We start from the raw sequence: 12,378 nt of genomic DNA, 5'->3' as shown, positions 1-12,378 counted from the left end.
GAGTTCTGGGAACAAAGTGCAGACAAAGGTGGTGAGTCAGGCATTAGAACTCAGCCTACAAGAAATTTCTGGTTATTGTATTTAAACATTTTTTTCTACTCTTAGGAATAAAAATCTATTTAAAAAACAAACGAAAATCCCTATTATATAACATCCGGACATATTAAAATATTGTGCTGCCCTTAAATGGCTTTTTGGACTAACGCAGAATATGAACAAATGCAAAAAAAATCCTCACAGACACCTTTTCCTCTTTCTCCTTTTCTCCTTCTCTCTCCTCTGCAACATTTAGTTGTTTTTTCTTTTTTAACCAGAATTATACTCCTGAAAATGTGCTAGATATTTCATAAATAAAATAAGGTTTTATCTCATCCTGCTGGTCATCTATTTTAGAACATTTTCACAACAAGGCTTAACTCAGTGCATTTGCTGCTTAGGATTTCTGTATCTCAACAGAAAGAACTGCATGTAAAATTTCCTTGTAAACTGTGAAGTGCTCTGAAACTGTATGAAGATAATAACCTTCCCAGGCATTCAGGGTCACAGAGGGAAACTAAGAAGGTGTGCTGTGTTCTGGATTATAGTGGGAGGAGTGATGAAATACAGCCCTGCATTTGAGTACAAGAGAAAGATTTTCTTCCAGATCTTAGGCCCTTAGGAAATACATCAGACTTTGGGTCTGAGAACAGCTAGGAGAGAGATGGGCAGCAGGAGGAATCCAGCTAAACCAAGGAGGGTGAGACCAGGGATGCAGCATTTCTCAGTGTCACACTGCAGAGTTCAGGTGAATGTCACTGCCCGATCCAGACGAGTTCTCAGCACATGCTGAAAATAAAGGAAAAGAAAAAGGCTGCTCTGACTCTTTACCGAAGCAGACAGGGTGTAGTTATAAATAAATAAAAAGATATACAAGCTAAAAAAGCCTCTGTTTAGGAAAGGTGGCTGGAGAATATTGATCTCTTCCAAACTTGCTCACTTGGGCTTCAATTCTAGCTGAGTTAATTATTCTCTCTCGAAGTATTTTTAGAGTTGAGAGATTTACATTGTTATGTTATCCTAGTGTCAGGGTTTTAATGTATTCTTGCAGTTCCTTGATAGGGGATGCTAAATCCTAAAATAAATAGTTTATTTCAAGTCCTGAAGAGAGAATGTGTCTTAAAGTTTGGATCTAGGTGACAACTCTTTCCCAATACTGTGTGTGTGTGTGTGTGTGTGTGTGTGTCTGTGTGTGTTATAAATTCCAACCTTCCACTTCATTTATAGAGGTGTTTGGCCCCTCCTGATTGGTAAGCAGCTGAGTTGTACATTGCTTATTATGATGAATGCAGCAGAAATGGGAAGACACGGTCAAGGGTCATGATATGATATGGGGCATTCATTGGAAGAGTCGAGAAACCAGTGGTTCTCAGGTGATAGAATGTGTCTCAGCTCATTCTGAGAGAACATCACTGGGACAAATCTTAGCTGCTTTACAATTTGAGAAAGTCATTGGAACCATAGAGCTGATCTTTTAAACTCCCTAACTTTACAGATGAGAAAACAGAGGCCCAGAGAAGTAGGGTGTCTTGTTCAAGACGCCACAGTGGCTACAGACCAAGGTGTATAGATCTACCTGCCCATACGATGATGCACCACAGACCTCAATATCAGGGGATGCTCTACCTATTCTGTATTAAGAGTTTTAATGGATTGACTCCATGGTTATATTAGTTATCTTCTGCTGCATAACAAATCATCCTGAACCTGAGAAGTGTGGTCTCGCCCAGTTTCTGAGGGCCAGGAATCTAGGAGCAGCACGGCTGGGCTACTCTGGCTCAGGGTCTCCCAGGAGGCCGAGCTGTCGCCAGGGTGTAGTTATGTCATCTGAGGAATCCACTTCCAAGCTCACTCACAGGGTGGTTGGAAGCCTCGGTTCCTTGGTGGCCATTGGCCTCATTACACGGGCCTCTCCCTAGGGCTGCTCACAGAAGTGAAAATCACTTCCCTAGAGTGCGTTGTGAGCGCTCTGAGACTGGGGTTTGGCAGGGGGAATCCACAGTCATGTCTTATAACCTCATCCTGCAGCAGTACCTCTGACTTCTGCTGCGCGTTACTGGCCACATAGATGAGCAGTGGTGCAGTGTGGTCCTGCGCAGGATGTGAATCCCGGGAGGCGGGGGCCATCTTGGAGGCTGACTGCCCCCAGGGATAAAATAGATCTTTGGAAACCATGGCACCCACGTGGTGGAAAGAAAGTGATTCAAGGACAGACGAGCTTTTTTGACCTTGAACATCTCTGTGCTTCAGCGTCCTCATCTCTAAGGTAGGGTAGTATCTGAGAGGACAAGATTTACTTCATGTCAAGTCCTTGGAACAAGGCCAGGCGTTTAAAAAGGATCCGATATCTATTAGCTATACATACACAATTCTTATGGATGGACCATAGGATCTTAGTTTTCCTTAATAATGATTTAATACATTTGATCTCATAGTCTGTAACATTACCTATGCAAGTGAGAAAACATGTGTTGATTAATTGATTTCATAACTATCATTGAAGTTCACTTTTGTGGTGTAATGATGATGAGAAATGCAACAATGAAGACAAAAATAAATGTAATAATGAGGTAGGGTGTAAATAAAAGAAGAAAGATACAGTTATGAACCTCAAAAGATTCATTATTCAGCCACATAAAGCTCTCTCTCTCTCTCATTTATATATAATGTATATTTATGTATATATTTTATATATATCAATATTTATATATATTATATTTTTGTACATTTAAGACAGCCACACAAAAGTATTACAGTATAGTTCAGAATGTCTTCTAACAATCATATTGGCAAAATAGTAATAAGGTTTGGGGGCGTGTAGGGAAAAAAGACTTCTGCTTGGGAGAGTTAAAGAAGGCTCATGGGGGAATGGAGAAGACACACCCGAGCTGGGTTCTGATTGCGTGCAGCTGGGCTTGCGTCCAGGTCGTGCAAGTGTGTCGAGAGGATATAGGGTGATAAAGAGTGCCGTGTGTGATCATGTGTGTGCACCCGTGTGTATGTGGGTGGTGGTGTCATGGAAAGGAAAAGCGAGAATGGAAACACGTTTCTGAGGCAGGACTCGGTTATTGCATGTGAGAGACAGAAAGGCAGGTACAGCAAGGCAAATCGACACTCCTCATTAACTCTGTACTTGCCATGCAACTTTACTGTGTGGCTAAAAACTGCTCTAAAAATAGTCTGTTTTAAAAAGACATTCTTAATTGAGATTTTAGAAAAACACCTGATGCTATGTAAAGAGATGTGATTTTTTCCAAGTCTTAGAAAGCAGTGGGACCATCAGAATTGTAACTGCACCAGTCAGAGAAAACAGGTCCTGTCCATAAGATAGAACCTCAAATGCAATGAAGGGTGACAGACGTGCCCTGAGTCCTTCATTCTTAATCCTCGGCCTTAGGATTTAATAGATGCTTTCCTATTTATCCAGCAACTCATTTACTGTTTGCCAACTTATTCAACAGTAGTTTTTCAAGGCTTCCTGTGCTCCCTGAGCAAGCCTCTAGGGAAAATGCAGTCATATCTCCAAGCTACATGTGGGAATATTAGCTACAAACAGTGTCCTCGTTTTAGCTATAGAGCACTAGGGTAATAACAGTGAAGGTTTTTCTGTCGACAGATACGCCCCATGTAGAACCAAGATGTAGCCCACGCTCTGGAAAACCTGACCTAGCCACAGCCATCAGAGCCTGGCGGTAAGGCAGAAGGAGGCAGAAAACAAAACTTCTGTACATCATGATCTGGTGAAAATGGACAGGCCTCATCACAGCATCTGTGGTAGTTATTACTTGCTAAGTATTTACTGAGCGCTGACCATGTGCTGAACCCGTGACTGGGCGCAGAGGACGCACCATAGGGTGTAATCACTCTCTTGATGTGTGTAATGCAGAGCCTGCTGCGAGCAGGTGCTCACTGAACAGTGGAGCAAGGGATGCTGTTGAGCAGGAAAGTGGTGGGAAGAGCGCCAGCCAGATGTAGGCACTGGGTACCTAAGTGAGAGCAAGGCTCCTGCAACCTTGATGCAGAGGTATGAATGAGACAGAACACTTGAGATTGTTAAGTCAGTCAGCCCACATGATGGCGTGTGTGCTGGAGCACAGAGAAGGAGGTGGTCCTGAGGACGTGCATGGGTAAGCGGGGGCCTTGGGGGTGTGGGGACCAGCAGGAGCAGGTGGCAGAAAGTACCCTCTGTTAATGTGATCCTCTCTAGGTCCATCCGTGTTCTGCGGACGGCATTATTTCATTCTCTTTATGGCTGAGTCCTGTTCCACTGTATGTATGTGCCACATCTTCCTTATCCATTCATCTGTCGATGGACATTTAGGTTGCTTCCACGTCTTGGCTGTTATAAATAGTGCTGCTATGAACATTGGGGTGCATGTATCTTTTTGGATTAGAGTTTTGTCTGGATATATGCCCAGGAGTGGGATTGCTGGAGATTATCATATTAAGTGAAGTAAGTCAGAGAGAGAAAGACAGATATCATATGATACCACACATTTGTGGAATCTAAAAAAAAATGATACAAATGAACTTATTTACAAAACAGAAATTGACTCACGGATACAGGAAACAAACTTATGGTTACCAAAGGGGAAAGGGGGGAGAGATAAATTAACAGTTTGGGCTTAACAGATACACACTACTATCTATAAAATAGGTAAACAACAGGGCCTACTGTATAGTACAGGGAACTATACTCAATATCTTGTAATAACCCATAATGGAAAAGAATCTGAAAAAGAAAGTGTATCTATATATACGTACACACACACACGTGTGTGTGTATGTATGTGTATGTATATGCACAAAGGGAACAAAGTACCCTCTGTTGGAACGTTTGTCATTTCTCCGCAGGGTGCCATGGGGCCTGCTGGACCTCCCGGGGTACCGGGGTCGGTGGTAAGTGATGCAGTCACCAGTGGTTGGAATCACGGACTCAGACACTGATAGGATTGTGTAGTTGGGAGAGTCGTTGCCTCTGAGAATGAGGCAGAACTGTTCTGATGACATGAGCTGGATACAAGGCTTTGCCCACTGAAAATGGGGTAAAATCAGAGACAAGTCAGAAATTGCTGCCTTCCGGCATGCTGTGTGCCTACACACCATGAAGTGGAGTGAGGGTGACTATTAAGAAAGTGCCACCAGCTTTGCTGACATCTGGTTTGTCCCTCAGGTGCAGAGAGAGGGCCTGAAGGGCGAGCAGGTAAGAGGGATGTGGGTCCTCTCATCGTGGGGCTTTAGGTGGTGGCAGAAATAGGAAGGCCACTGGCGTGGGGTGACACTGCTTGCTGAGCTCAGGTGGAGCCCTTCAGAGACAGGTCAAGTTGACTCTGCCAAGAATGCAGATTCCCACCCTGTGTCTCTGGGTCCCCTTTGGGAACTTGGGAAGAAAACTCTGAGTCAGCAAAGGGTCATGGGTGGTGGCCCGGGGCATAAGGACGGGGAGTCATGGCTAATTCTAGTTTGACTTGTGTTACCAGGGAGCCCCGGGACCACGAGGTCATCAGGGCCCTCCTGGCCCACCAGGCGCTCCGGTAAGTCATCCCTCCCCAGCCCGGGGTCCACACCTCTAGGTCTGGAAAATCATAGCCATTCTCGCTTCCGAGCTCTGCGTTATTTCAGAAGCTCATCCCATCACCCTGAGTGATAGGGGTTGTTGTCAGCATCTAGCACAGGAGGAAACTGGGCCTTGAAGACTGAAGTCACTGGGCACGGATCATGCAGTTAGCAAGTGTGGAACTGGACGTGAAGCCCAGGCAGCCTGCCTTCAGAGCCCCCAGTCCCAAACATGCCAGGATTGGGGTTTCTGGTGTTCAGTCTGCTGTTTTAGTTTCCTTTCAGATAAAGTGGAATAAAAACATTGGACACTTCAGTGCCAGTTGAATCATTTCCAGTGCACATTTGCTTTTCGCATGTTTCTGATTAATACTGACTTTGCAGTGGTTTGGAACACTTCAGCCTTCGGTTTCTCCCTCTGTTAAGAATTTAATGATGTGTAAATAACCATTTGGGAAGAGGCCATTCAAAGGGACTCTGTGATCATTTTTGATGTGAGTTCAGGTACTAAGGATAATTAATAAGAATACAGTAAATTCCACAGGTCAGTGATTGAAACTCGCTCCTCCTGGTAACATGCTGTTGCTTCTTTCAAGTGACTGTTTTACTGAAGGAAATAAAACAACTCTTATCTTGAAATGTCCATAAATCAGATTTATAATTGGATTTATAATAAGGCCCATTCCTCATTAGGATAAATGTATATGTTTTTGCTGGGACAAAACTAGAAGAAACTTAGAAGATGTTTTTAATTCCAGTATAATTAGAACAATTTCATATCGAAAAGTTCAGGTCAGAAAAGCTCCCTTCTGTCTCTATAACCTTAGATACCTTGCTTAACCTTTCCAAGGCTTGGTTTCCAGAGCTCTCCACCATTGTTATAACTGTTGAGAGATTTAAAGTAGATAATGCAGGTAATGCAGTATGCTCTCAGTATTCAGCTCTCTGTGCATATATGCACATATATTTCAGATCATAATTGGCAAGTACTGACCATCTGTACTGTAGTATATTTTACATGCAAACATATGCATATTAAGTTTGCAAGGGTGAAGTTATTTTTCTACTGTTACCAATGAAGACATTGGTACAGAGATACTAAGTAGCTTGCACAAAGTTATACAGCTAAGAAGCAGAACTGAGCTTTGAACCCAGATCTGTCTGACAGACTAGTCCATGCTCTTTTCACTCCTGAGTGCACAATGCAGCAATATATCCTCTGAGATGCACAAAGGAGAATTCCTTTACTTAGTGGCTCCCACTAAGGGATAAGAAGCTAAGAGTGCTCAGCCCTGCTTAATTCATGAGGCAGCCTTCTTGATCTCTCACTCTGGGATCTGGGATGTAATAATGGGCAGTCCTTCCCCCTCATGTAAACTTTGTTATGGTAAATGAGGGAGGGAGAGAAGGAAGAAACCTCAAACACTTGTGGTCACGTACTTTATTTTATATCAATCGAAATATTAAGGCTGGAGATATAGGGATGAAAGCACGTGGACTGATCCACGTGAAAGGAGTGTGAAAAAGAAATAATTGAGAGTAAACACTTGCAATCTCTAGATGATTAATGAGAATTCTCTGCATGTGTCATTCCTGTGACCCATTGTATAGGACAAGGAGAGGGTCCTGAACCCTCAGTACTTGCAAACACCAGAATACCTCAATCCTGCAGCCCCGTGGAGCTGTCCAGGGTCCTGAAGAGGTCCTCTGGGCTAGATACTCTTGATAGAATGGGATTGAGTACAGTGCATGGTGTTGGTGATGAAATTCCCTTGGAAGGAGTTCAGAAACCCAACAGCCTACCTAAAGACCTTGTGAAAAGTGGGGAGCAGTGATGAGAGACCAGGAGTGGGAGGTTCTTAAGGCCACAGCCAATATCTCTCCTGTCTCTAAATCCACATGTTTATCACATGGTGGGAACTTAATACATGCTTATGAAGGAGTGACCCCCATGACAGATATTCAAGAGGGACATCAGAGTGGGACCTGATTGCAGTCTGAGCTCACAAGGAGCAATGTGGCCATGGAAGGCACTTGGGGTTAGGAGCCAGAGCATCTGGTTTCATGTCCCAATTCATCCACCAAGTAGCTTTGGGTTTTTGAACTCTACCCCTCTTATCCTCTTCTGCTTTCCTAAGTTGGAAATCATCGTCATCGACATCATTTCCTACATAAATGTGCTGTGAGGGTTAAGTGAGTTAATGTAGGAAGCACTGTTCTGTGAAGCCTTATTAAGCCCAATACTGATATCAGTTGTTACTTCTGTCTTTTTTGAATCCCCACCAGCACCTAGCCCAGGGCCTTCCTCAGAGCAGTTGCTCCCTAAGTATTCTTTGGATTGAATCAAATCGAGAACCTGGCTTCAGTGACTTCTGCTGAGAATGGAAAATTTTGAGTTTGTGTTTAGCAATCCCAGAAAGAGGAAAATGTATCCCATTCTCTAAATGGAAAGTGTGCAGCATTCTCCATCCTTGTTGAGGAGGCTTGCATCTTTGATTCTTTCCCCAAGATGAAACAGTTCTGGTAGTTTTAGCAATGTTTGGTTAAGTGTAATAAAGAAGGGCCAGCTGGGCAGACCAAATGTGAGACATTTCTTGATGCTTAATGAAAACTCACTTCTGCAGGGTCTTCCTTCCCTTGATGTGTGCCCTGAGCTCACTGCAATAATCCTTGTGAGGAAGAGAGATTTAAACCTTTAATTACTATGGTTTGTCCATTCATGTATTCATTTTTATGGTGTTATTAAGGGAAAAGACCTCAGACCTAAATACAATTCCGTCACTTAATAGTTACGCAAAATGTGGCAATAGTAGCTGTTTGCATGATAATCATATTATTGAAGATGAGGAAATTGAAGCACAGAGAGGGAATTTCTGGCCCAAATTCACCCGTAAAGTTGGTGATAAGAGTCACAGTTAGAGCTGAAGTTTTCATTTTCCCATTCACATTTCATGCCGTATTCTACGTGACCTCATTATACATTTGGGTATAAATCAGGGTACTGTCAGGAGGTGCTTTGTCAGGGCTTTTGTACCCATCCTTCATGTGGTCCTAACAACCACTCGGTAGGAAAGTTTATTATCCTCACGTTGGAGATGCGCTAACTGAGGTCCACAGGTGCCCAGTGACTTGTCTGAGGTCAGGCAGCAGGTACCTAGTGAGGTGTTAGGGGGCAGGATTTTACTTAGGTCAGTATGACCTCTTCCTGCACCAGTTTGTTTTTTGTTTTTTGTTTGTTTGTGTTTTTTTGCTTTGTGGAAATTGATCTTTCTCAGATGATTTCATTTATTTATCCAGACTGTCATTTTGCATATCGCAGTTGATGGAGAGTCAGATAACCCAAGCCAGTTATTGCCGAACTAGCAAGATACAGGGGCAAAGGCACCAGGCTTAGAGCTAAAGACACCTGGATTCCAGGCACCTCTTTTGTGTGCACTTTTTACAAAGCACTGATGCAAGGCCTTTGGTCCTTATTGTACTCATCTTTAAAGTGTGAATGATGGTGCCTACATCTTGGTTGTTAATCACACTTAATTACATCAGATAGATGCACATATTTTAAGTGTTATAGATTTGAGGGAATAGGATGTTTTTTTCCCTTCTAACCTCCCAGTTTCCCCACTGGAATGGGATGGTATTTTCCTATCCAATGAGAGTGACAGGGCGAAGTATATCCTGTGGTCTTTACTCGGTATTTACCATGGTCTGTCTCTCGTGTTTTTTCCCCTTTCTCCTCCTTCTAAAGGGTCTGATGGGTCCAGAAGGCAAGGATGGACCTCCTGGTTTGCCAGGTCTCCGAGTAAGTAAACTGTCTTTCCTTTCTGGTGCCCCAACTCAGCCACACTGCCCCCACCCCCCATTTTAGCTGCTCAGACAGAGGAGATGGCCCCAGTCTTGGGAGCTTGGAATGAATATTGGAAGCAGATTGAAGGGTTAGACTGAGTTCATCAACAGTGGTTGAGGATGGGCTACATGTTCAGCCTTGAGTTGGGTCCTGGGTCATCTCATGCAGATGAGTCTGTGGTCTGCCATGAGTCATGTATATAGAAACTCACGTCTCTATGTGATCAGAGCCCCAGTAGAAGGACGCCCAGTACTGAGAGAACACAGGGAAGGGGCAACTGACCCAACCTGGGGGCCAGTCAGGGCTTCCTGAAAGTGGTAATGTTTGAGCTAAGTCTTAAGGAAAGAATAAGAAAAAACAGCAGTGAAAGAATAGAGGTCTGCCAGTAGGCTATTAGCTACTCCAGTCTAAACATCTACATTATTTTTGAATGCCATATCATAATTTCTTATGGTATTTCATTTCATTTCATTTCATTTAGCCCTTGTCTTTTTATCCAGACGGTGCACATCTTATGGGTTTGAATCCACCAGTCAGCACAGCTCCTGACACTGTTTTAAGGTAGAGGGTGTGGCATCTCTCTGCTCAGTGCCCTCACAGCAAACTGGGACTGACCTCAGCTCTGTCCTCAGTTCCCAGCAGGTGCCTGGCACAGAGTAAGGACTCAACTCACATTTCCTGACCTCGAGCCCTTAAGCTTGTAACATATTTTTTTAGTTTGTTTTATTCACGTATAGTTGATTTACAACGTTAATTTTTGCTGTACAACAAAGTGATTCAGTTATCCATATATATACATTCTTTTTTATTTTCTTGTCCATTATGGTTTATCACAGAATACTGAATATAATTCCCTGTGCTCTACAGTAGGACCTTGTTGTTATCCACTCTATATATACTAGTTTGCATGTGCTAACCCCAAACTCCCACTCCATCCCCTCCCCGCCCTCCTCCCCCTTGGCAACCACAAGTCTGTTCTCTTTGTCTGTGGGTCTGTTTCGTAGATAAGTTCATTTGTGTCATATTTTATTTTATTTATTTTTGTAATAAATTTATTTTATTTATTTATTTTTGGCTGCATTGGGTCTCGGTTGCTGTGCGCGGGCTTTCTCTAGTCACAGCGAGCAGGGGCTACTCTTCATTGCAGTGCGCGGGCTTCTCACTGCGGTGGCTTCTCTTGTGCAGAGCACGGGCTCTAGGCGCGTGGGCTTCAGTAGTTGTGGCACGTGGGCTCAGTAGTTGTGGCTCACGGGCTCTAGAGCACAGGCTCAGTAGTTGTGGTGCACAGGCTTAGTTGCTCTGGGGCATGTGGGATCTTCCTAGACCAGGGCTCAAACCCATGTCCCCTGCATTGGCAGGCAGATTCTTAACCACTGTGCCACCAGGGAAGCCGCTTGTGTCATATTTTAGATTCCACATATAAATGCTATCATATGATATTTGTACTTCTCTTTCTGACTCACTTCACTTAGTATGATAATCTCTAGGTCCATCCATGTTGCTGCAAATGGCATTATTTCATTCTTTTTTATGGCTGTGTAATATTCCATTGTATGTATACACCACATCTTTATCCGTTTATCTGTCAGTGGAGATTTAGGTTGTTTCCATGTCTTGGCTATTGTGAATAGTGAAGCTTGTAGCATCTTTTACTGGTTCACTTAAGAAAACAGCCCCAGGGCACAAGCATCCAGAGACCGTGAGGCAGCCCCTGGTGGTAGTGAGCTCATTGCCCTTGGAGGTTTTAGTTCAGAGGCCAGGTGACCTGACAGATGGGTGGAAATGAGGGTCCTGGCACCTGGCAGAGGTGTCGCAGTCCCGTGTATGGCTTCACATATGGCCTGGAGATCCCGTAGCTCAGTGAAGTGGATGGTGTCACAGGTGTGCTGGGATTCACTCTGTCTAAGGTGGTTGGGCCCACTGATGACACTGTACCGCCTCAGTTCTGAAGTGGGCTGACCTGTTCCTGTGACTCAGCACGGACTCCAGCCTGTCCTTACCCACCAGTGAACTTCCTCTTTTGGTTTCCAGGCACCTCTGCATCCTGTAACAATCTTGAAATCTCAAGATTCTAAGAGGAGCTTATTGTGAAGGCTAGCTCTGAAGCATGGCAGGGTGTCATGAAGGTAGGGCGGGTGGGAGAAGTCACTTATCCTACTAGAACACCTTGGATATGTCACCTCCCACTCAACGTCACCAGCCCTGGCCTGTTTCACTGTCAGCTGGGTCAAAGCTGGGTTGCCTTTGCCTCTGTATGGAGTGAGGATCCTGGACTTTACAGCAAGATGCACCTGGGTTTGAAGCTCAGCTCTACTTCTCAGCAGCTGTGTGACCCTTTAAGACACCCAACCTCTCTGAGCCTGTTTACTTTGTTATGGTGGGAAGGCAACCCAGCCGGCTGAGTTGTTGTGAGAAAAGTGCCCAGCATGGGGCCCTTTGTGGGCAGCAGGATGTGGCAGCTGTCACGGCGCTTGTTCTCCTGACACACTCATGCACAGTCTTAGGAGAAAACAGCAATCCTGTGCCTTCTGTGACTGACGTTTAGATGACCCTTACCTCATCTTGCCTTGAAGTGCTCCAAGTGTTACTTTTCCTAATACAGTGTTAGACGGTGAGTGGAACTCTTGATGCAAGGATGACTGCGAAGGTGTTGTGTTTTTTTTTAAATCTATATCTTTATTTAATTGGCTCTTATTAAGGGGAGAGGGGACAAATCTTGCCTGGACTTGCTTGTCTAGGCCACGCTTCCTTGGCCATGACTTCCTGGCACCCCAGAAAGTGTTCATGTGCTGCCCAGGGACGGTTGCTGTCCTTCCCAGAAACACCTCTAACCCCTGAGAGTGATAGTACCAGCCGCCCGTGCAGCGGGGCAGGGCCTGGTCCAAACCTAACACCGGCCAGGGGCCTTGGGGATTGGACGTGTGCCCCAAGAGTGGGGATTT

The 12,378-nt window shown here is 44.4% G+C and overlaps 1 protein-coding gene across 1 annotated transcript in view; it reads left to right on the top strand.

The window, feature by feature from the left end:
* COL22A1 (collagen type XXII alpha 1 chain) overlaps positions 1-12,378 on the top strand; it is a 247,984-nt gene that overhangs the window by 106,351 nt on the left and 129,255 nt on the right. The window contains exons 18-21 of the mRNA XM_061171582.1: positions 4,891-4,935; positions 5,210-5,239; positions 5,517-5,570; positions 9,338-9,391. Of these exons, the coding sequence (XP_061027565.1) occupies positions 4,891-4,935; positions 5,210-5,239; positions 5,517-5,570; positions 9,338-9,391 (183 nt within the window). The remainder of the gene's footprint in view (positions 1-4,890; positions 4,936-5,209; positions 5,240-5,516; positions 5,571-9,337; positions 9,392-12,378) is intronic.

This window comes from Eubalaena glacialis, chromosome 17 (assembly GCF_028564815.1).
Source record: "Eubalaena glacialis isolate mEubGla1 chromosome 17, mEubGla1.1.hap2.+ XY, whole genome shotgun sequence".
Lineage (NCBI taxonomy): Eukaryota > Metazoa > Chordata > Mammalia > Artiodactyla > Balaenidae > Eubalaena > Eubalaena glacialis.
This window is presented reverse-complemented; position numbering and strand designations above follow the sequence as displayed.